The 26692-nt window shown below is 34.5% G+C and overlaps 1 protein-coding gene across 3 annotated transcripts in view; it reads right to left on the reverse strand.

Moving 5' to 3' along the window:
• Positions 1-10077, reverse strand: part of LOC131063605 (uncharacterized) — a 137533-nt gene extending 127456 nt beyond the window's left edge. Inside the window, exons 1-7 of one of the 3 annotated variants that reach the window (XM_057997481.2) lie at positions 9784-10077; positions 7131-7253; positions 6862-6981; positions 2269-2379; positions 1945-2001; positions 1715-1791; positions 1525-1624 (exon numbers count right to left, since the gene is read on the reverse strand). In XM_057997481.2, coding sequence (XP_057853464.2) covers positions 1525-1624; positions 1715-1791; positions 1945-2001; positions 2269-2286 — 252 coding nt within the window. In that variant the 5' untranslated portion in view covers positions 2287-2379; positions 6862-6981; positions 7131-7253; positions 9784-10077. Of the gene's footprint in view, positions 1-1524; positions 1625-1714; positions 1792-1944; positions 2002-2268; positions 2380-6861; positions 6986-7130; positions 7254-9783 lie in introns of those variants that run through there. The other 2 variants (XM_057997480.2, XM_059219818.1) reach the window with 2 other exon arrangements.
• Positions 10078-26692: the final 16615 nt, after the last annotated feature.

Raw genomic sequence — 26692 nt, forward strand, 5'->3', positions numbered from 1 at the left:
GTGCCCCAGTTTTCGCTATGTGTTGGTAGGAGTTTGCTTGTTGTCATGCAGTTTTCGCTGTGTGTTGGTAGGAGTTTGCTTCTTGTCACGTAGTTTTCATTGTGTTGGTAGGAGTTTGCTTGTTAACACACACTTTTCGCTGTGTGTTGGTAGGAGTTTGCTTGTTGTCACACAGTTTTTGCTATGTGCTGGTAGGAGTTTGCTTGTTGTCATGCAGTTTTCGCTATGTATTGGTAGGAATTTGCTTGTTGTCATGCAGTTTTCTTCCAACCTCGGGGGGAACTCATGTGTGGTTATGTCATGTTACTTGAAGCTTTGGTGGAGTTTGCCATAGCACAAGTCATTGCTTTCTCCATGATGGCAGACTTGAGCATTGCACAAGACGTTGCCATCTCCATTTAGAAATTTTCCTTGCCATAAACACTTAGTGGATTTTCTTGCTCATCACCATGTTCATCTGAAACTTTCTAGATCAATGCCTTATCTGGAGATTTCCCCTTGCTTTTCATACTTGGAGATACAAACTTTTCATTTGGAAGACAGGAACCTTATTGCCTTGACCTGAATGACCCAATCCTAGGTCAACTTTTAAAAAGCTAAAAAAAAGGCAAAAAAAGTTGCTTCCCAGATTGGCCCCAAAGTGCCAAAAATGAAAAAAGCAAAAAGCAAAAAAGTAGAATCTCACAAAAACTAGGAAGTTGTCAATATTGACCCTAAGCAGTTGCATTTTTCGTCCTTTGGCCTGTTTTAGCACTTCTAAGATGTTAAAATGTTCTTTTGATCATAATTGGTCCAATTGACCTGAGGAATACTGGAAAACTCTTTGAAAAACCCCTAACTCTAGACTTGCGAAGATTGGCGGCTAAAAACCCTAAAAAAGCAAAAAACTGGGCGTCCCCATTTGCAATGGGGCGATGTGTGAAAAAAGGTCACAACACCTCCCATCTTAATTATGGGCTTAAAAATGCTTTCCTTTCTTGTGCATATGCAAAATAGCATATCCTCAAAGTTGAAAGCTTACATCAAGAAACTAATACACTAGCTTTTTTGCATTCTTCAATTGTGAGATGACACCCAAAAACAGAAGGCCTTAGCCTCGATACCATGTAACTTCTTTTCAGAATTGTTATATGTACTGACTACAAGCAATCATAAATTAAGAGAGATAAGATTATCTGGAATCTAGAAAGGAAAATTTGTGCCTTGGATTGTAGATGTTTCAATTTTAAACCTTTGCAAGATTTAGAGTGTGAAAAGAAGGCTTATTTGAATTTTAAATTTCCAAGGAAAATTAGAGCTGAAAGAAAGTCATAAGAAAGAAATTATTTCAAAGTCTACTGTGACGTGAGCCCTGCACTCATACACTTGTCTCTGTCACTTGTTAAACATAAGGTAAATTTAAATTTCCAAAGAATTTGTTGAGTTATCGAAATTTTTATCATTTTGCTAATAAACTGTCATAATTAAAAGAGAGAAAAAACTAATTGACAAAAGCAACATATTGGGAAGTCCCGAAAGACATACCGAAAACTGATTTACCGCCACGGGAGGTGCTTCGCACATCCCAGGCATCATTTGCCAATGCCTAAACTCTCCTCTGAAACCTCTGCATATACTACCACTTCTGCATGGTGTTTGCACCAACATGCTTGTGAAAAATTATAAAACAACAAACAATATGTGAAGCATTAGCAGCATAAATTATCACACATACCCCATCCCACCTAGGGGTACACCCTGTGATGCTGATGGTTTACAGCGTTCTCGTGTAAATGGATCAATTGGTGCTTTCTGGAAAAAGATTGAATGGTTGTTAGTTCCTAGAGAAGGAAAATAAGAACCAACCAGATTCATAGTATTCTTATCAGAAGTTGGTCCATAGAAAAGCAAATGCATAATGGATCATACAGAGCTGCAAGGAGAATGGAAGTAAACATTAGTTACCCGTCCGTGAGAGCGTTCCTCTTTAACATATGTCCAAAGGCGAAGACCTAGTCGAACCTGTTAATTGAGATTTTGAATTCTAAAAGGTTAAGTTCTTAAATAACATTAGCTGCTAAAATAATCACATCTTCCCTCGGGTATAAAGTTCTCTTCTGAAATTTGTAATATAAAATCACAAGTTAAGCTCTTAAATAGCATAAGCTGCCATAACCACATCTTCCCCAAGGGAAAGATTTCAATCTGAAATTTATAAACACAAAATAACAAGTCAATGATATAGTGACCTATTTGCTGAGGAATACCAACTAAAGCTATTGAATATACCATCTTTAGTGCCTCCATAAATGTTACGCTGAACTCCTTCAAGATATTTGCATGCTCATTGAGCCTGCGGCGCCAGGCTTGTTGTGGTGGAGCACCATGGTCAGAATCCAGCTGAATAATTCACATAAGGACTTTCAGTACAGTAAAAGTAAATTAATCCTTTGACAATAGAGATTTTAAAGTGAGCACGAAATGCAAATCCAATACTCAGATCCCCAGAATTTAACATTTACCAGAGACATGAAGAGCTTACTGTGTGATCTAGGTCTTCAAGTAACTTACCAATTTTGCCCACTCTAAGGAGATAATAAAAAATGGCTATCACTAACAACATTATTGTATGGGATCTCCATGTAATGGAGATATACATAACAAACCCCCAACATTGTTTTATGGCTTGGATTTTCATAACAAACATATGCATTAAATTCATAACAAAATAAATTTTCTCATTTTGTGGAAGAATCTCTAACAGTCGTGAGCCCTTGACTTTAAAAAAAGGCTAGATATCAACAAGATTGCCTTGCAAAATCAATTACATATTAGTGTTCAGTTTCTTTAGGGTGAAATATATGATGATAGCTATTCTAAAGCATAATGATGTAATTGAAAAAAATACATATGAAAACCTTATAATTCGAAAAAAAAATGGCATAGCTGACTTATGCTTGGTGGAAACAGAAAAAAAATTCCTAGCCCCAAAATTAAATCAACAACTCCATGGAAGAGAAGCAATAGAGATTTGTTCCCATTGAAAAGAAAAAACATTTTTGCAGGTACAGAAAAGCATTCCAGAAGAGACCATTATTGTCTATCTAGATCTGTATGGTAACTATGCATAATTCATCAAATGGGGATTGCATATTGGCAGTAAGTCCAAATAAATACCATCCAGAAAACACATGTACAGGATGAAATGGCCTTGATATTAGAAGATCTGAAATTAGGGACAGGTTTGTTCTGCATTCCAAATTTCATGTCAGAATCATGGACAGCTAGGTCATTGTTCAGGGGTTATCTTCCATTGGAGTGAATCAGAAATTTTCCTTTCAATTTAAAAGAGAGATTTATAAAACTAAGGTATAGGAAAAGAATGTTAATCTTATAGGGAATCAACATGGAGGTTTTTTCAATCAAAAGCAAGGCCGCCAATTATGGAAACAGATAAAAGGCGAGGAAATGGAAATATTATTCATTAAAGAAAAATGGCTGTCACCAACCAGATCGAAAATGAATGGATGGTTGGTCAAGCATACCACCAACTGTATGTGAATTTGAGGTACCCATACTATTTGGTCACATATACTGCTTTTGAGGGTGAACTACTTCAACAGGAGAAAATTGATCCATAAAGATCCAGAAAACAGTTTACTTAATTAATCAACAAAGGACTTTTGTCATGGGAGTTTTGCTGTTGTCATGGCGGTTCAGTAAGTGTCACAGCAGTTTAGCTCAAACAGTTCTAGGGGGTACCAGTTTCAAATATAGAAGAAAAGTGGCCCATAAAAGAGATTGATTTTTCATATTCCATGATGTTTGGCAGCCCCTAAGCGCACAAAAGGAGACTGCTAAGTGTAAACATATGAATGCAAGAGACAAAGGCTATAGAAGGAAGAATAGTTTAGTGCGTTATGTGAGTTTGATGGTAGAAGATTATTGTGTGTTGAGATTTTGCAACTTTCAGTCGGTTTTCGCCAATTTGGAGTTTCTAGGTTTAAAATGTTTGTGTCAATCATGTTTGTGGTTGATGTTTCTTGTTCTTTCATCTTTTCCCATGCAGCTGCAACATTGTATCATTTCCTAGTTCTTTCATAGGTGTACATGTGAAAATGGAACAATGAAATGTTGACTGCCTTTGTCAAAGCCGTGTCCATACACCATCACCTGATTTAAATTGTCATTCCTGTAATTGTCATAATACTATAAATAATGGCTATGAATATGATATAATCATGGCTGAAGGTTGAAATCAAACAATTCTACAATGTGGCAGGATCCATAAACCCAGTTATAGTGTTTCTCTCGATATTTTGTACCAGGGTTTTTTGTCCATCCATATATAACTGCAATTTATGTGCGGCAAAAGTGGCTTTGTATAGATCTGAAGCAACCTCTACTGCAGTGCCGTGCCTCATCGGTAATGGAGCACTGCAGGGTCCAAAAAGCAGACAACCATTTCCAGGACATTTCCAGACAGGTGAAGGGATAGGGGGTATTTCCAAACAGGTGGGGGAAATAGGGGGCAACCAAGGTGGATTTCCAACATGCCCCTGCGTCCCAAAAATGTCAGTGGACAGGGATGCCCAGAAAATCCCCACAGATGTGTCCTCATGTATCATAGGTTTGGTGTCATAAGGGATTTAAACACTGCTTGCAGCCCATACACTATCAAAAAAAAAATTCTGTCATAGAGTTCTTATCAAATCTCTCCAGCACATATTTGCTCCCTCATTATTTTGCTACTAGCTTGAGAGCGATCTCTGTCTTCCAGCCAATCTTCTTGCACCGATTTTAAAAAGGACACAAGATCATTTTCTAAAATCACTACACTTCAGCAAAATTCGTTGCATCATACTTTGTCATTCATTTATCCAGGTGGCATTGGTTTCAGGTCAAGCCTTCCACTGCATTTTATTTATATCCTGGGTAAGAATTTGCATCATTTAAATTAAATTACATTGCTGTCCTTGCAATCAATTGATTTAGGAAGAGTATGAGAGTTAGGACTTTACCCAACCTTCATAGTGGCCTTTAACTCTTATCAGCTCACGCATTCCAATCATTATTCTTTTGCATTCTCATATTTATTTAAGTAGGTAGATAGGAATTTATGCTTCACCCGCTATCTGTTTGACATTAAAAAAATTGTGTACAACTCGATTGTTTTCATTAGATTTCAGTTTTCCATGGCATCCGTCATTGAGGCTCAAATCATGGTTTTGAGTATAATTCCGAATTTCAGGTGAACATTGCATATCATTCTCATGGTTAATTGTTCATATTCAACAAATAGTTTGGTTTTTGCTCTTCGTTTACCGTGAGGCATTGGAGGAAAGAAATACCTTTTATATAAGCTCCACTAAAATATAATCTTGAATTCTGTGTCTATGAACATGGTACTTGGGAGCACCTACAAAGGTGATAAAGTTCTCTTGATAGAAATTGGTAAGTATTTAGAAATTATATTTGAAACAATGCTTGCTAAACCTTTGAATTTTAGCTCCTACAGAAGAAAAAAAAACATAACTCAATACAAAAATAAACTATGAAGGGAAAGCCAACTTACTTTTAACAAATGGTTGAAAGTTATTAAGGTGCTTGAGAAGAGATAAATATACCCATCCATATCTAAGCAGCAGCTTACAAGAAATAAGAGCTTTAGTCAAGTCACCTAACCAGCCCATGATTCTTATACTAGTTACAAATTGCAACTGGCAAAACGTTTTGAGTCTTGGAAAGTAACCATTAGTATCTCAAAATTGAACTCCCCATATAATTCGACATCCACAATCAAGTTCATCTGTTTGAGTTTAGACTTTAACATGCAATGCTTCAACCTAATCAAATATTATTCAAAACCAATGTGATTGAATCCCTTGCAAGTTCCCCAAATTCATTAATCATGTTCAAGCTTTAATTCTTCAAAAATCTCCCTTCAAAATTTGTTGAAAGGAGACTGAAAGAAAAATAATCAAGTTGGCAGTTCAGCGCAACATTCACACTGAATAATAAAAAACTAGGTCACCTTGTTGGGGCCATAATTTTTCAACTGTAACCCAAATGAGCCCATTCAAAAAGCATTGGGAAGCTTAGGACAGGTACAACATGGTGAAAGGATGCAAAACTCTATTTGGCAAAGTCTGACCTTTGATAAATTTATAGAAAGGGGCACAAGCTGCAAAATATTAAAAAATAGGAAATTTCAAGAAATAAAGAAATCACATTCATGTTTCAGTTTATCGAGTTTCATGTCATGACAGATCCCCTCAACCTCTTGGAGAGGACACTTGTCAGATAGCTTGTCCAGTTCCTAGGCAAATCAGATCACTTTCTATTATTTTCTTTTTATTATCAATTAAGATATAAACCAAATGTGTACCAAACATAAAATTCACCATGCTGTAGTTTTGCATCTACTCTCAAAGATTGTTATCTTCTCATATACTGCTCTTATTCTCCATAAATCTTTCATTATATTGCAGTATCACCTTTGTTTATCAGGTTTATTCCCGTGTCTTGATTCATTGCTCTCATAACACATTTTTATTTGCAATTTAAAGTGTTGTACACTAGATTCTCAATTGAATCCGGAGTAGTGGTACAAAATAATGGAAGTGGATTGTTTCATGCTTGTATTTCCAACAGGTTCAAGTAGTGGTACAAAATAATGGAAGTGGATTATTTAATGCTTGTAATTCCAACAAGTTCAAAGTATTTGAATCACAGTCTCAAGACAGATGACCCTTCAAATTATCTTCCTTGTCAATTCAATTGATCTTATATGGCAAACAAAGTGAAAGCTAGAGATCTTTCCAAACTACTGATTGGCAAATCCCTTGAGAAGAAGGGGAGAGAGATGCTAGAATAATTCACCAATATTCTTTCACAAATTGTGCTGAGGACATCCACATCTTCCTCCAATAAGCCCTCTGATTGTCGAACACCTTTTAAGTTGCAAACCAATTTCGCTATCCCTCTTTTGGAGCACAAAATCTATGCAAAATGAGTGGAAGAATGGCTCAACCAATTGGAAACATAGATCTCAGTAAAATGAATGAAAAAACTTAAAGCATAATGTGAAGAAAGAAACTGCTCCAAAAAGTAATGGTGTGAAGTTTGACATTAGGTAGTAGAACCAACACCTTTGGCCAGCCCTATATTCAAGAAATCTTCCTTTGGTAAGAGTCCAGTGATACACATCCCTTTAGTTAGTTATATTGAGTCATGCCGATAACTCATGTGAAATTTATGTCATCATGATCGCCCTGTTGTAACAAATTCAAAGATTACTAGATTTCACAATGTCAAAGACTCGATTCAGTTTTTCTACACCAGATTCGAAGATGAAAACCCTAGATTCTTACTCCAAAAAATGTTTTATTTGGGTACGAAAACAAGCCTTTGTGCCTTACTATGAATAGATCTTCATAGAAAACAATTACCTCACAAGATTCAAAGTTATAAGGAATATTTGCCCTGCTTTAACAGAAGATTTGTTGCACAAAAAATGATGTCAAATTCACCAATTTAATATCACTTGTTATCATCCACACATATAATAACCAAAATATGTAAAATAATAACAATAATATGCCAAATAAGAATAGAGATCACATACAATATGAGATGTTTGTGGACAAAGATGCCCAAATATCCAATATTCTTAGACCTAGAATAAATCCTTAAGCTAGGGAAGCACCATACAACACTCCTAAAGAAAAAAAAAAGCTCCACTCTATATCGCCAACATGAAATCCCAAACATATACAGTACTCTTCACGTGCCTTACAATGATAATTGCCTCCTTTATATAGACCTCCTAATAACATTATGGAAGGGAAAACCCCTAATCCCAACAAAGGCAGACTCATTACTCAATTTAATTAATTACATTTGATATCTACTCAAACCTATTTAACTAACTAAAGATGTGTGTGCTACATATCAGCATCTACGTCACCTCATAATATCATTTGGGTAGTTATGTAACAGTAAAGTTATGAGTTGTTATTGAGGGTGAAGCTACAGCAATTCAGGTAGTAAATCATGGATTTTTTCGTTTTGTTAGTTACATTGGTTCAATTGCACATATTCGATATCATTTGCTTCTAATTTGTTTCTTACATCAAACTTCAAAATAAAGGAAAAATTTATTAAAAATGTTGCAATAACGTGAGTCTTTAAAGGCCTCACCAGAAGAACCTTGTCTTCCTAACATGCCACAAGTACACCTTGTTAAAGATTACTCACTCCACAAAACAAACCACTATTAGATTGCTGCCTGAACCTAACTTGACCATGTCATGAAAAGAACAAAAGAAACGATTGCAATATACGTAAATAGGCATTGGCATGATGGTTGGAAATATAGAATAGATCGCCTATATAGTTAATATTCATGATTTTCAAGTAAAAGATGAAGAAGTCAGCCCTCCTTTGACGTGTGCACCTCCAGACAGTGTTGAGGGCGTAATTCAGTTGAAAACCTCAAATCGTCCCTCAGTTTGGGGTCTTGCTGATTCTTTTTTTGAAAAATAGCAGACTAAGGATGAAGATGATTCTCCCGTACAAAAATCAGCAGGCTAAGGAGAAGACTGGAGATGAAGACAAGCGAACCACCCATTCTTCCAAAAAAACATTGATCTTCAGGGTCTGATATTTTATCAGCCCAAATTGTAGTCTTTTGGCTTGTCACTTGTTCAGCGTTCTCACATTCACTTTAGGGATGTGATTCCATCCCATCCTTTTACATAAATTACTGTATCATATTTTTATATTTTAATATAAAAAAACCTATTCACCATAAAAAATGGATAACAGTGTTCCAATTTGTCCAGAGGTTTGTAATCAAGAATACATACAAAGCAACTGCTACAGCGGGACTTAGATTACAACCTTGTCAAAATGTTGTCTGCTAAAATTCCATGGAAAGATATTCCATGTAACCACTTACATGAGGCCATTTCTTGTGATGAACCAACCATTGTTATTATAAAAGGAAATTATTTAGGACCCCTAGAAATTGCCGCATTGTCAAAAGAACTTTTTTTACTGAACATTTAATATTGCTTCAAATCTGTACCTCCTTGTAAAAAACTTTAATCGAATACTGAATAACATTATATATTGCTCCAAGTTTGTACATCCTTGTAAGAAAAATTTAATCCAATATTGAATAGCATTGAATATTGCTTCAAATTTGTGCCTCCTTGTAAGAAATTATTTTATCCAGTATTGAATTTTTAATGTGTCAATGTTTGCTCTTATAGCTTATATCTGTTTCAATATTGAATTCTCAATGTCTTATGTTTCAATTTGTTTTTAAAAAATTGTTAATTGTCCCCTAAAACGTGGTGGCCCAAATGAGGGGTATTTCTTCCAATATTGATTTTCAAAGTCTCACCTTTTCGCTTCCCTTCAGCATCAGCTTGCTTGTGGGGTGTTCTTAAAATTGGCAAAATAAAGAATTGATGAGTATTAACCACTAATATTACCCAAGTCTTATTGTGTTTTGCAACTCTGTATAATGGAAACTTGTTCAAAACAATACCATTTCTTCTGTTTGAACTCATACACAATGTTCAAAAACTTGAAATAAAATCGCTACGCCAACTTCAGAACAATGATTGCTTGACAAACAATTGCAATTTGACTCGGTCAGAAAATCAACAATTGAATTGCATATTACAATGGACAACACATTTGTTAAAATTCGACCCCAGAAGAAACCATTGAAGGCCATTTCAGGGACGGTGATTGCCCTAGATCTAAATTGGGAAATGGTAAAAACTTTACCAGCTGCAAAGTGGGTTTATGAACAAATTCATCTGCAGGCCAAGAGTTCCTTCTGCTGTGGAAAAGTGTGCCGCTCACCATCCTCAATGTCACCTTGCGTTAATCAGATCTGCATTTGAATTGCTTCAAAATCACAATGGGGAGAATGACAAGGAGGAGGAGCAGGAGCAGATGGAAAGTATATAGGAATGCTGCTCCCTATATTATTATTAGAGTACACGCTCGTATTTAGGCGTGTCAGCTGTGTCGCATCCCACATGTAGGCTATGTATGGGCTGGTTTAGTTGCCGCCATTCATGTAAGAGTCCCCATGCATGCCTTGACCCGATTTCTCATGTGTAGAAAATCATCATCACTTGCATAAGTCAACAGAATAGAAGAGAAGAGAAGATAGGACTATTGACATTTAATTTAAGTTAGAATGGGAATGGGTATGTTTTTGTAAAGAAAATAACTACACATTGGAAAAGATTTAGATTATTTAATGGAGTGATTCAAATTTGGTGGGGAAAATAAATATGATATGACTGGTTCGGGTGATTTAATTATGTGATGTAGTGATGTATAATTTAATTTAGTTTAATTCAAAAGTGTAATAATAAATGTAAATAATAAATTAAAGGAGGTTAGATGAATTTATTTTTTTAAATTATTTTAGTTGATTAGTAAGATTTTACTATATGTGTTTGTGAAAAGAAGAATTAAGATTTTGAAAGTGTGGATGAGGTCTTAACAAATTTATACTATGAATGCATGTATATTCTAAATTAGGTTGCACATATTGTTTACATCGTAGATGTGTTGTCACTTTATGGATGTGTCTTGTATTGTTTTGATTTGTTCACATTCGACTATATTTGTGTCTAAAATAAGGGTTGGTGGTTTGTTGTATCCAAAGGGAAGTCTACAAATTCCTTGATAATGAGTTAAACCTCTTTGCCAAGAAAAAAAGAGTGAAGACATGTCAAGAATGTGATGCAAGTCAATATGATGTCATGACAATGTAATGTTAGCATAGAAATTGCAAAAAATGATTTAGAATATGATCCAACATTAGTTGGTGAGATGATTTTGTAAGTAATAATGACCTAGGATAATTTATTAATACAAGATCTTAGAAAATCATATTAAAGTATTTTGGCACATAATTCAAGATTAGCTATTAAATTTTGAAAGAATAAACCTTAAGAGCAAGAAAACTAGCATTTGAAATAGGGAACAAGGCTACTACAAGGTTCCATACAAAGGATAGCACCACATGTGGCCTAGGGCAAAGTGGTATGGATCCTTAAGGATTTGGATTAGTCTCACTATTGGATTTGGATCATGGGTGTAGACTTGAAGTTGGTTCATGATAGAACAAAATAAGGTAAGCACTACAACACTAAAAGTAGGTGTAAAATGGAGTACAAAAGAATAGAATATGCATTAATGTTAATGTGTGTTATTTAATAGACTTATTAGTCCCAACTAAGTAAAATGGACTACATAAATTATGTTTATTTAACTAGTTATGTATTTCAATCAATTTAAATCATTTATTTTTATTTTTACTTTTAATGTTGAAAGAGTTTGTTTATTTCTTAAGTATAAAATATTAAAATATAATTATCTATTGTTATTGGATAAAAATTATGGAGTATTATTATTCATAATTCAAGAAAATAATGTTTAATGCTATGCTATTAAGAAACAGAAAAAATGACAAACGTATTTTTTCTATTTTTTAAATAAAAAAGAATTCAATATCATTTTTAAAAGTTATTGTTACCATTTTTGTCATGTTTGTCTAGAATAAACAATATGTCAAATCACACATTTATGAGTTGAATGGTCTTATGTATATGATTCATGTTCTTAAGGTTTTCACTCATTTGTTAACACCATGTGTGCTTTAAGTTTTTTCCTTAGGATATGTGGGGTCGTGTGACAGGGATTTAATGTCCATTTAACATTCATTAGTTGTCATCTGCGTGGAATGCTCGCTCCATTGTAGTCATTGGTAAAAATGTAGAGTTTTCTACATTCACCAAGCGCCTAGAGTTTTTGAGGGAGGTTTAAACTAACTCATTTATTGTTTTGGACACTCATGAGGGGTTAGGTTTGTCAAGAGGCTAGTCAACTTGGGTTTTATTTCTTGTCAAGCTAGAAAGTTAGGTTTTGAGTGGGAGAAACACTGGTCCTTCGTGTTCTTTATGTGTTGGGTTCTATGGCGGCTAGGGATTTTTGAAATTCAATAACTACTAGAGTATTCCTAATTTTTTTCAAGGTCCTCATGACTAGTTTCAACAACAAAGAAGCATTTTTGGTGTTTTACTTGTAATATTTTTAGTTTGTGTGCTTTGAAAAATTATATGGAAATCTTGTTGGACCTTTGATAGTCACCATTATCTAGCCATGCAAAGGCATGTACCTAGATCCAATGAAGGTCTATCATATTGAAACCCTATACTATTATTTTCATATAGAGAAGCTCGTCATCATCATGTTTGGTACTCTTGAGGAGGTTTTTTATTGGTCTTACTACAAGATATTTATCAAGAATTGTGGAAGGTTCATGTAGTGGAGAATGGTGAAAGAAGGGCCTTGTAATAGATGAAAGGCTTTGTTCAAACCCTCATTCAATCATTATTTTTGTTTACATTTGCAATCAAGATAAGCCCATATGAATTATCATTGAGTTGTGTCACTATTTGAGGATCATACTCTATTTTGCTACCAGTTGAAAACCTCATTGTGAAAGCTTCTCAAAAAACCTATAAAATGTCAATGATATATACAAAATACTCATTAGAGGCCTCATTGTCAAGGATAATGCTACAGAATATGTGTAAGTAGGAATATAAGGAGGATAGAGGTAGTCTTAGATTGCAAGGAGTATGAAGACAATTAAACATGATCATATAGAGTCATTTAAATCTCATGTATTCCTTAAAACCTACTTGGTCTAGAAGCCTCTTCATGTCATTCACTATCTTGAGGCCTTCAAAACAAACAATAAGCATCCTATCTTTGTTCGGGGAATAAATAGAATAATATTTTGGTAAGAAGCATGAGGATAGTGATGTGAAATAAATAAGGGCATGAGGAAATATAGATTTGATAATCAATATAGTTTTCATCATGTTGCAGAGATTCTTAACCCTTGCAAACCCTTATAACAATTATTAATATCAATTTATGTATGGAACTTGGGGTGTTGCTTTTTTTCATGAACATTTAATGTCTTGAGCATGTTGTTAAACCAAGTTTGTAAAAATATTTATCATATGTCAAGTCTGAAGCATGATTCCAAAAGGCCTATCAGCATGTCCACTGTAACAATGGTGAATAGAGGGAAGACCCTTAAATGTGCAAGATTGTACATTTTTATTGTTGTGTGATATTTCATTGACATATAGTTAGTGTGAAAGTTATTGTTTCAAATGATTGTATTTGAAACTCATGAAGACTTTAAGTTTAGATAGAAGGAAGAAGTTAGCATGTAAAGGTGGTTAACATTAAGGGTTTTGTAAGTAAAAGATAGTCCTATGATCAAGATGAAGTTTTTTTATCAAACATGATAAGTTTTTGTTAGCAATAAATCTTGGGGACATAGACTAGAGTGATGGACTAGTAAAGCACTGAGAGGGGGGGGTGAATCAGTGATGCCAAAAACAATACTACTTAAAACACTGACCGAGAGATAAACTTAACAAGTTTGTTAAACAATAAGCATGTAATCCAAAATGATATAACAACATCCACCATAACACAAGTGTTTGTACATGGAAAACCCAAATAGGTAAAAACCACGGTGAGATGGGACTCATAAGTTAACTATCTGCAGTAATAGATAACTGATCGGTTAAGGTCTACAAAGTGCTCTGCTAGAAGCAAATCCTGTTAAAGATCCCAAAGCTTAATTAAAAGCTATACCCTGTTAAAGGTAGTACCCTGTAAGGAGTAACCTCAGTAGAGGATTTCTAAATCCAAACTAATGGATCACCTGGTTAGAGGATTTGTACAATAAATCTTGTTAGAGCTTACTCGATTAGGGGATTTGATTGTTGCAGTGATTAGAAAATAACAAGTGGTGTGATCTAGTAGTAGCACAACTTGCTTGTATAGATCCTCTTCTGCACACTCAATACTCCATCACCAACATACTTTTGCCTTCGCACATAACATATCTCTTTTGCTCATACAAAATAATTCATTGTGATGTCAATATATAGACATTTAGATTTCATGTCGACCTCTAGAAATCATAGCACAATTTCCTAGGTGCAGTGTATCTGGTCAAACAATCATAACTCGTCACAAAAAAATCGCCAAAAATTATTGGTAAGGATAACTCATCACGACTAGTGATAACTCATCACATAATCAATGAATACCAGTTGGAACAACAATACTTGTTGGAGTTGAGCATATAAAACGTTTATCCTTGGATGCTCCTATGATAATCTTCACTTGTAAGTTGAGATATCAAAAGGCACAGTTGCATTTGGCACTTCTTTCACTTGTTTTGTTGTTTTACCAGTTGCTTTCATTTTCTTGAGTTCCTCCTTAGTATCAGTACCTTCAGATTCTTCTTGGAGAATCAGTTTCTGACCTCTTTTCTTTGATGCAGTCTCCTTCTTTGCATATACTTTTGGTACCGGTTTCATTTTGGTTTGGACACTTCGCGTCACTCTTGTACTTTTTATCACCAGAGGTGCTTGCTCAACCTTCTTCCTCCTACCTTTACCACTTATGGCAGGAACACTACTGATTTCAGCTATTGCAGTTTGAACTTCAACTGTATCCAATTTTGCCTTCTTTTTATCCTTTGGAGATGCCAACAAGTTATTGGCATAACTGATTAATAAGTCATAGTTGAATTCATAGCTCATGTCATCCATTTCCTCTTCTCTAGGCTCAATAGCCTCCATCAAACAGAGATCAGTGGTAGCTGTGAAAATAATGTCCTTAGCAAAGTGTTTCATCACATCCTCGGGAAATCTTACTCTCATACTCATTTTCTTCGGAAATTCATTGAAGTATTTATTCATTGCAGCAAAGAAGGTGTTCCTCACAGCCTTAATACTGTTCTTAATCTGGGCAGTTACCAATAGATCATTAGACCATTCAAGATCACCAATTCTTGTTAGGAAATTTTGGAAATAAAAGAATATACTGATCAACAACTATCCAAATTTAAACTTTTGACGACTATCATTCTCGATAGACTAAAGATTCAACAATAATTGGCTCCTTATGACCTCACATAGGTCATAATTAGCATTTTTAGCTATCATTTTATAAGCAGTATGCACTGCTATAGATGGAACAATATTCATTCTACTAGAATAGAATATTCGGTAGCCTATAACCATAGCTTCCAACTTAACCGATGGGTCCTTGATTTTATTGACAGAAAAATCACGCCCATCAGAGTTTGATCTGGTTAGAGTGTTTACAGTCTCTTTTGAAATACGTCTCGGCTTAGGTACTTCACCGGTTCAGTAAAAACTAGTTTCAACTTGAATAACTTCCTTGGTTATAGTATGAGTCCTTTCTAAATACATGTTTTCCCCATGAACGCGACTTAGAACAATTTGCATATGTTCCTCTCCAAAATCTTCAAGAAAATAGCTGCATTATGAAAACCTTTCTCATAAACCCTAAGATATTCAGGTTGAATCTTTCTATTTTCATCGCAAAGAGATTTCAACTGAGAATGTATCGACAATGATCCTAAATCCTCAATCTTGCAATCAATGTAGCTGGACAAATCTCCTTTCACTGCGACACCACTAGGAACTTGTGATAAAGCATTATAAGACACAATTTGTTCTGCCTTTACAACTTACATAGGTTTAGATGTAATCATCAATTTCTCTAATGGTTTAGAAGACGATGCCATTTCAGATAAACTAGATTTGAAGCAATATTTTTCAAAGAAATACCTTATTTCACGCATCTGCCTTGTTTACCAGTTGAATACTCAAGTGCACACTAGTTCAATCTTCACCAACCTTCAAATCAACTTGATCACTCAAATCACGATACAACTTTGACTAAAATCCTTTCTTAGCTCTGCAAGTGCTCAAAAATTCTTTCTCGAATGCATTAGGGTAAAAATAACAAAGTAAAACTTGCTTTTATCCTTTTTACCTACTGCATTAAATGCTCACCCATTAGGGTTACAAACCCTAATTACACCGCTTAAAGATGCATACAATATTAACAGGTGTAAAACCAGTTGATAACTGATTGACAAAAGTTATCAAAATTTCAAATTCTCTTACTACTCATTCATCTCAAGGGGTCCGGAAGTGAATTTATCATTATGCTCCCCTTAGCCATATAAAAAAGGCTTAGCTCACTGGTGTAGGATTCTCCACACTGGGTGAAGGATTAGTTTCTTCTCCAGGTAAATCATCACTTTTCTTCTTCCATATTCGATTCATTTCTTCTCTGGTTTCTTCAACATTAACTTTCTGCTTTCCTTTCTGATCTTTAGAAGGATTGACCGGTTTGCTCTTTCTGGATCTACAAAACTTTGCAATGTGTCCCGGTTTATGACAATGAAAGCAGGCCATTCTAGATGATCTCCAAGGTCCTGCATTACCTCTCCCAGTCCTCCTTCTGCAATTCATAGCCACATGACCAAAGTTGTTGCAAATGATGCAAATGACATTTCTTAACTTTTCCATCTCAAATGGACTAAACCAGTTGACATAGGGTCTTTGCCAATTCATGTTGTCCTAGTTGTCAAAACTTCTCATCCAGTTGCCATTTGGTCTTGGATTCGTATGTGGTACTGGATTATTTGCTCCATATCTGCATTCAACTAATTTATGCCCATGCATATTGCATGTGAAGAAATGACCTTCAAATTTCTTTGGCATATACCTAGTGTTAGTATTGTAGCTTGTATTTCCCTTAGGTTTGTTTCTACAAACATTTGCAGTGTGGCCAGGTTTAAGACAAACAAAATAAATAGGTTTAAAGACCTTCTTACCGGTAGGCTTTTTAGCCTTAGGAGCAGTTTTGTTCTTATGAATGTTGCTCTTGGTACCGGAGGATTCTCCTTTTTCAGATGTGTGAAAACCAAATCTAGAGGTATCACCTTTCATCCTTTGTGATTGAATTTGTTCTTCCAGCAAGGTAGAACTCCTGTTGAACTTTTTTAGTTTCCCATTTGCTTCGGTGAGCTATCTGGTAAGATCTTCATTATGTTTTGACAGACTCTCTCTCAGAGATGATGCTAATTCAAGATCTAGCTATAAGATCTCTTTTTCTTCTTTTTCAGCATGCCAATGCTCATGCAAAGTAGCATTCTCTCGCTTGATCTTGGTAATCTCATGATCTCTTTCTTTGATAAGATCTTCAACAGTTCTCTTGGCTTCCAGTTCCTGACTCATGTGGATAGTTAGACTTCCTACCACTCATGCGGATAGTTAGACTTTCTACCTCTCTTCTCAGATTTAGCTTTTCACCATTTAGTTTTTCAACTTCCTTGGCTAAAGCATCAATATTGGCCTCATCTAAAGAACTATTATTAGATATTTCTAGTATTTGTTCAATTAGCTCTCTCCTTTTGACTTGAGAAGCTTTCAGTTTGACCCTTAGGGTTTCAAGATCATTTCTACTAGCCTCAAGCTCTCTAGCCATCTCAAACTAGCTCATATCCCCATGGTAGCTTTAGGGTTTCCTTCCAAGCGATTAGGCTTTAAAGAAGTTAGGCTCTAATACCAATTGATGGACTAGTAAAGCACTGTGGGGGGGGTGAATTAGTGACACCAAAAACAACACTACTTTAAACACTGACCGGTAGATAAACTTAACAAGTTTGTTAAACAATAAGCATGTAATCCAAAATGATATAACAATATCCACAATAAGTAAAAAATCCATCATAACACAAGTGTTTATACATGGAAAACCCGAATAGGTAAAAACCATGGTGAGATGGGACTCATAAGTTAACTATCTGCAGTAATAGATAACTGACCGGTTAAGATCTACAAAGTGCTCTGCTAGAAGCGAATCTTGTTAAAGATCCCAAAGATTAATTAAAAGCTATACCCTGTTAAAGGTAGTACCCTGTAAGGAGTAACCTCAATAGACAATTTCTGAATCCAAACTAATGGATCACCTGGTTAGAGGATTTGTACAATAAATCTTGTTAGAGCTTACCCGGTTAGGGGATTTGACTATCGCAGTGATTAGAAAATAATAGGTGGTGTGATCTAGTAGTAGCACAACTTGCTTGTATAGATCCTCTTCTGCGCACTCAATACTTCATCACTAACATACTTCTGCAACTTAATACTTTTGCTTTCGCACATAACATCTCTTTCGCTCATACAAAATAATTCATTGTGATGTCAATATATAAACATTTAGATTTAATGTCGGCCTCTAGAAATCATAACACAATTTCCTAGGTGCAGTGTATCTAGTCAAACAATCATAACTCATCACAAAAATATCACCAAAAATTGTCAGTAAGGATAACTCATAACGACTAGTGATAACTCATCACATAATCAATGAATATCAGTTGGAACGACAATACCGATTGGAGTTAAGCATATAAAACATTTATCCTTTGATGCTTCTATGATAATCTTCCTTGGTTCTTTGTCGAGTTATGTATATCCATTGGTTGTCTCCATGTATATACCGGTTGTCACCATGTACCGGTTAGATATAAACCTTTAGTGTACCAGTTGTAGTATAAACAACTTTGAAGTCAAATCGGTAGACAATATGAACATATGTGTGTGTATGTGTTTCATCAATGACAACATATGATGAAGTTATTCATTACAATCATCATCAAGCCAACATGGAGTTTTGAACCCCAATTGCTTTCTTAATATTGTTGTCTTATACCCCGAACATAGACCTATTAAGGGAACAAGGAATTACATCTGGACATGAGATTATATACTTAACATATATCAACAATATACATAACACACAATATTGGAACCCAAAAAAATTATAAATTTATATTCATTTAGCACATCATATACATCTTTATAAATCCTTATATACTTCTATACATTCAAGTCATATGCATTTTATCTCTTTATGCATATATTCCTTATCTCTTCTTATACCTCTACTATATCTCTCTACTATTGGTGATTACATCTTACAATATATTTATATCTAGGAGATGGGACATAACACGTACATAGTGTCCCTAATATACATATTATGCTCCAAATCCTAGGGCTCTGCAAGATTGACATGGCAAGATGCGATAAGACGTGATATCTTCATTGGAACTTTATTTGGCTACTCTTCCGCTACCAACATCATCCCCCTTCAAAACCATGACTTTTCCTCAAGTCAACGCTATTCAAGATTTTGATGATAGTGTTTTAGTCTTTCTCCATTGGCGTAGTATTGTTGTATGGTGTCATTTAATGTTTCTAAGCAGATTACTTCTGAATCAAAAATTTCATTGATCTTATAGGGTCCCAACCACCAAACTTTGAGTTTTACTTTCTTTTGAAATTTACTATCATATAGGAGAACCATGTCATTGAATTGAAATAATTTTGTACTAAGATTTCAATAATGCCAAGTTTTTTTACTTCTTATTTCAACTGAAAGATGAGATTTTTCTAATTGTCTTGCTTCACCTAGTTTCTTTAGTCCTTCCAGCTATTTCATAATGGAGTCTTCGTTATTAATTCTTTGTGTTAGTATTGTGTGGAGGTTATGGACTACAAAATAAGTAATATGACCTCCATTATATATAACAAATCAAATGGTATGTATTTGGTGGCTCTTTTATATGTTGTGTGCTAGGTTCAAGTATCGCAAGTATTTTTATATCCCAAACAATCTTATTTGCAACACACATTTTAGTTAGAGTGGTCCCAGTTATCTTCTTTAGTGATTTGCTAGATCCATTATCATGTGGATGGTATGGGGTGATTTGGTTATGAGTAATCATGAAATTGGCTAGTAACTCCTTTGTGATTTTATTAACAAAGTGTTTACCTTGATCACTACTAATACTTAATGAACACCCAAAACTGGTAGTGGTGTTATTATATAAGAATTTTGTAGTAGTTGTATGCTCAAATTGTGGTACCTGTACGAGAGAGGCAAACAACACAAACACACCAATGAGACATTATGCTAGAGATCAAAATCATCATTAAAATAAACAAATGAAATAAAGATCTTAAGTGCGTCTCATTGTTCTCTATCTCCAAGGATCCTTAAAATCAAGGTGGCTCTAAGTTTGGAAGAGCACTTGATCTATAGGATGGCTACCTAAAGAACGAGGGATATGTGATGATTCTAGGATCAAAATGGATGTAACTAAGATCCTAGTGAAAGCTAAGATGATGGATTAAGATGAAATGCAAGATGCAAGACTAAATGTTCAAGATGATGAAGATATGAAACTAGGTTAATTCCAAATTGAAGATTAAATGCTACTAAATGAGTTAATTAAGCTGGAAAAGGATATGCATTTAAGCTAAATGAAACTAAAATGTTATGAGATGAATTCTTGATGCTTGAAGATAACAAAGAGAGCTCCTTAACCTGCAAAATGACTATAAGTTTGATGCACAAAAGACTTGATTATGAGAATGAAGAATGAGAGCTCTATTTATAGGGAAAATAGGGCAATGGAGGGTTGAGATTGAATAATCTCAACAAGAGCTAGGAGTGAAAGTTATCAATCCATGTGAGGGATGCAATCCAATCCCAAGTTGACAAATGTCACATTGAGAGGGCTTGAGAGGAGATGTAAGAGATATTAAATGCCCGAGGAGACATGAAGGTTACCTTAGGAGGTAAGGTTATGGTTAGGTTAGTGGATAACCAATGGATAAAGCCTTAGGGTAAACTCTTATGCAAGGGTTAATAGGATAACTAGGGTCAAAGACATGAGTGCTTGATGAGACCCTTGGGTTAGCTGAGGGTTAAGTTAGAGAGAAAGTCTCTAACCATGTGGGAAGGTTGAGTTAACCATTAATTGTTAGGAAGACTTTGGGGATAAATTTGTAAGAGTCCTTCCAAATTTGGGGAACTCAACAAGTTAGCTTGTTGAAGGAAATAAAGTCTCAAATGCATTTAGAAGACTTTCTTCCAAATATGAGAAGTGACCTCCTCAAATTTAGGGAAAGGACACGATTAGGAGTTGATTAGGCTAATTAAAAGGGTTTTGAATAATCTAGAAGGCTCTAGAAGAGGTTTAGGAGGCAAGTGGGAGATGTAGGATTTTGCAAGTGGGTGGGGAAAAAAGAATTTAATTAAAATAAAATTAATTTATTCTAATTTTGGTTGCAGCATTTGTAGGATTTTGCAAGTGGGGGGATTTTTAAATAAATTTAGATTTATTTAAATGTAAAAGGGGTTTTAATTAAATGTAGATTTAATTAAAATGGATAGAGGGGGAATTTTAATTAAATGTAAATTTAATTAAATGGCTATGATAGAAGAAGGGAAACATTAATCAAATCTTTAATTTGATTAATAGGCTAATTTAGAGAAATAGGGACATTAATAAAATCTTAATTTAATTAATTGGAAGAAATAGGGATAATTAAATGAATAAAATTCACTTAATTTGTTGTGCAAATTTTAGGTGTCTACAATAGTATATGTGGTATAGTCCTTGGTAGGTTTTGCTTCATCCCATTTGGTAGGATAATCGATTCAGCGATGATGAATATAGCTTTGGAGAGTTTTGTTGGAGGATCAATAGACCCGATAAAGTTTGTAGCCCATTTCTCAAAAGGTGTAGTGGGATTTCATATTGGGTAGTAGGTCTTCTTATTTTTCGACATACATCACAATTCTTTGTATAATGTTTAACATCCTTGTATACATTAGACCACCATAGCCCTAATAACAATATCTTCTAGTTGGTCATAGCATCTCCACAATTATATCCTCTAGTAATTCCTTAACATGCCTTTGTTAAGATTTTTTCCTTTTCATGCTTGTACACTACCCCCTAGATTATTTCATCTTGTCCTTTCTCAAATAAAGCTCCTTCAATTTGAGTACATGGGAGGGATTTTTGTAGCAATAGTTATTTATCATGTACGTATTCATGACCAGTGGATATGAGTTGGTGGAAAGTAATTGGTCACATCATGTAGTTCTTCAAGTATTGTAGTCATATAGAATAGGTGGGTATTGAGTACATCTTCCTCATCACCTTCCTCTAATTCTTCACTTGTATCAATTCTAGATAGAATTCAAAACCTAGATATTCTTATTGAGCTTGACCATTATTGTGAAATTGAATCTTGAAAGAGTAATTGTTACCACATAGGTTTGCACCCTTATTGAGTTACCAACTCAACGTCTTAGTGAAACATGGGAAGTGTGAGCTTTGATAGCTAGAGGTTAACTAATGGTGAATTTTTTTAGGTGAACTAGTGGTGAAAATATGTAGATAAGGAAGATTTTGATGATAGTAACATGTGGCAATTACTATCCTTAATAATATCATACACCTTCCTCGAGAATTTAACAACCATCAATCATTTCCATATGTCATATAAGTAGAGAGAATGACTTAGCAATTTGAGAGATTTTAGTGAAATGATTGAGGAGGTTTAGGATAATTTGAAAACTTTTTCAAGTAGTTGAGAGAATTTTTGAATCTTTTTGACCAAATTGAAAGTAGAACCAAACATCTAGGAGCAAAATTAGGAGCCTCATCAATAGATGGGTCAAAGAGAAATAATTTTTTCATGAAGCCACCTTTTTGGAGCACTTTTTAGTCCTGGAAAATAATAAGACATTAATTGGACACACAAGGAGTTTGACTTAGCAATTAATGTAATAAAATGTCTTTCTCCTCATCTCACATGTTCCTAAGTTGTAGCAATCTATTACACAACTATAAAATTAAGTCTTAGGCAAGTAATTTTAAGTTAGTTATTGCATTTTGGATTAAATATTGTAACATAAAACAAGGATGTTTTATATCTACCTTGTATTGGAACTCATTATAACTTAGTTTCATACTGAGAGACACATTTCAAAATTTTACATAGTAGTAAAAAAAACATCTTTTCTCAATAAAGTTCACAAACTTTACCTTCTCAAAGCCTAATTTATTATGTGCAAAGAATTGATTTTTAAATGCTTCTATGAAATTCTAAATGTTTCCTTTTGTATTTGTCTCCGTCAACACCTTTTAAAAAAATAAAGCCTACATTCTTGGTAGGTCATATGATTGTTTGATTGATACAAACAACAACTAGTTGTGAAAGTTTTATTTTCCTTCTTGAGTTGTGAACATTTTCACCTCCCTATCAAACACTTATGTATAGGTATGAAGAAATTTTGAGTTGTGTTATATTATAGCTGAGTCATTGAGTAAATGTATGTTAGAAACAACAGTATAGGTTCTGAAAAATAGTTTTGTGTATCACTTTATAGTAGTTATAGATTATTTTCAAAGCATTTTATTCTCCCTTTTCCCAGTTGAATATTAGTTTAGGTGAAATACTAAAGGGAACCAACCCTCTCTAGAGTTTGGTCTCAAGCATCAGAGCACACACTATAAGAACAAGATAAAAAATTAAAATAAAAACATATGATGAATACCAAGTCTCACGCCAATGAGAGGGAAAAGAGATTTTAGGTATTTTTTTTTCTCTTGAAAGTTTCCTTATTTTCTTAGCATGAAGAATAGGGTATGTTTTGGGTTTAAGGAAAATAGTATGGTGTAAAAACAATATTTGGTTGCACTAAGTTTCACCATGTTGCAAGATCATAAAGGGAGATTTTTCCACATTGCAGAGATATGAGAGAATTTTTGAAACATAGCTCCATGTTGAAGAGGTTTAGTGAATCTCATGGATTGGCATGAGACCAATAGTAGATGCTCCATTTGTGACAACATGTTGTAGTAAATAAGCAAAAATAACGACATGCCATCGATATTTGGAGGGAAACTTACTATGTACCTTGGCATTGAAAGAAGCTAGTGTTTTCTTTTTCCCTATATGGCACATTTAAGCCATCAATTTGTCACAACTGCAAGTCTTTGTTGCAAGCTTTTCATTATCATAAATGAATGTATGTATGAAATCTTTTGTTGAGCTTTGTATGATTAAATAGAGTAAGGATTTTTTTGCAAAGGTTTTCAAATTTTACTCTTAAGTATGTGCAAGACAAATAGCCTTGACAAGTCCACCATGTCAATGTGGAATCTAGTCAATCTCCTTTCTTATAATGGTATGGAGAGCCATAATATATATGGAATCACATTAGAACACAAATAAATATGACATGTAACTATCATATCATGTGAAAATAGTAAAACAAAGAGCTCTATGAATGTAGAAAATAATAATCCCATGAAAATGTAATTAGAAGAATGCATGACAAGGTCAAGGGAAAGTTTCAGGAAAGAGATCTAGGAATGAGCATAGTAATGAATGGGCTTCAAAGATCATGAAAGAAGTAGCCTACTAATTGTTGAACATAAGTATACTGAGAGGGGGGTGAATCAATATATTTCATTAAATCTCCCAATTCCACAGTCACAAGAAACTAATCATATAATGCAAAAGAATGAGAAGATCAGTAACACAACACACAACACACAACACTGGGATTTACGTGGACAACCAAAAATGGGAAAAACCACAGTGAGAAAATTGTTGCTTGGAACTACTATTCAAATCTTGCCTCACAAATGTGTTAACATATTACAATTAATTTGAAGGCACCAACATTTAGGAGACATCAATCCCCCAGACTTTATGGACACCAATCCAAAGGAGCATTGCCCCCCTCACAATAAATTACTCAAAATTTGGGACACTGATCCTTTTACAACATATAAGACAACAATCTTGTTGTAACAAACTTAATGCTAAGAAAATGAATCAAAATTAACCTTTGTTGTTATGATCTATCTCTTCAAAAAATTAGTTCACACCCTTTCAATTCTACAACCCTCTTTCTTTGCTACTCAAATTAATAAAACAACATCTTCTCTCACTTTGTTTTGCTTCTCTACAACTCTTGAGCCTTTCTTCTCATTACAACTAAATCATTTGTATCAATTTTCATTCTATTTTTATGCTTCGTATTAACCTCCAAAAAGTTGGTCGATACCACATCACAAATCATACAAGAATTCATTTGCATCATAATCACACATCATGATTAGTACATTTTATATGTTGCATTAGGATCATTCATTCAATCAGTTTGCACTCTATTTTTATCATCTTAGAATAGAGAATCCATCCCATTTTTTTAACCTATCCAATTGTATTTAATAGATAGTTGTCTAAGCCAACTTGTGCAAGTTCCCAAAATGCTATGTTATCGCACCAAAACAAGTTCCTTTAGATCTTCAAATTTGGACAGTTGATTCACTTGATTTGACCAAAAACAATTGGTCATTGTAGCCACCATGATAATTCCATGTGCCACATCACTTCATATTTCTTTGTGTTCTTAAATTGCATTGGAGAGACATAGAAAGGTCTCTCTTCGATGAGGTCATGTCTCATCAACATGCATCTAGCCTTCGTCAGCACTTTGACCTTTGAAATTGATCGAAGAGACACCACAAGATCGGTATGACTTTAAAAGTGTCTCCTCGACATAGCATAGTCTTATCGATATCAACTTCGCATGTCCTACACAACTTGTCACTTACCATAATGGTGTGAACACATCATATCAAAGAGAGGGGTTTATATTTCTCTTCGATAGTACATATCTTGTCGATGGCCCTTGTCAAAACCGTGTGGGGTCCACATGTCTCTTGCATGCTCTCACTTCCTCTTTCTCAGATCAAACACACTTTGATGCCCACACCATACTCTTCATCAAAGATACATGAGCATCAAAGAGATAAAGATCAACTCGTGTTGAAAGTATAGTATCTCCTTGACGAGCTTCTTTCAACTCTTCACATCGGAGAGACATTGCCATATTAGTAAGACTGGGATTAATTCTCACCTAAAACACTACGTCTCACCGATAACCTTGCACTAAGCATGCTCTAAGTCAAGCAGAAAAACCATGTGAGTTACTAATCACTTAAATCACACTCACCAGTATATATAAGAACTCGTTACCGCCACCACATAGCTAATGTGAGATAAATGGTCAAAAATATTACACACATAGGTCTATTCCTTTGCGCACAATTTATTTGTTTTGCCCAAAGGTGCACATCAACTCTGTGTTTGTCAGCCTCATGGCATCTCAAAGACTTCTCTATTTCTCTCTATCATGTTGAACCATCTCATTATTGATCTATTCCTTCAATACATATCCTTTTGACATCAATAACAAGATTATTAGACCGAAATCAACACAAATAAGATGATGCAATTTTTTTTAGACCAAGGTTGCAAGAATTAAGACTATCAAAATATCTATCAACCTCCTTAGCCTTTATCTAAAGGTCAATACCCATAAAAATAGAGGTAAAGTGGCATTAAAGTAGCACAATCTTATGGAACATGAGATAAATGTTATCACCATGATACTAGAAAAGGACTGTCATAAACCTTGTCAAGCAGTAGTGACAATCCTCTATAAATGATGACATTGAAATGAAGAGGTAAGACTAAGAAGTCACACATAATCATAATGGAAAACAGGGTAGAATCTTATGCAAGAAAAGAAGATCATTCAAGGATGTTATGACAACTGTAGACAAAAAAATGGGAACACTTTGATTGTCCTAGGATAATCACAAAATCCTTCAATAAAAGCTTAATATCTAGCCTATCCTATGAAGAGCATGATATGAGAGCAAAGAACATAAACTTAAAATCCTTGAGCATGCCATGATCAAAGCATATGAAATTCTAACACAATGATAATAGTATCATAAAGCATAGCAAACAAGAGGAAATAAGCATAGAAATTATAACAAACATGAACAATAACATCAAAT

Source organism: Cryptomeria japonica, chromosome 4, assembly GCF_030272615.1.
Source record: "Cryptomeria japonica chromosome 4, Sugi_1.0, whole genome shotgun sequence".
NCBI classification, from domain to species: domain Eukaryota; kingdom Viridiplantae; phylum Streptophyta; class Pinopsida; order Cupressales; family Cupressaceae; genus Cryptomeria; species Cryptomeria japonica.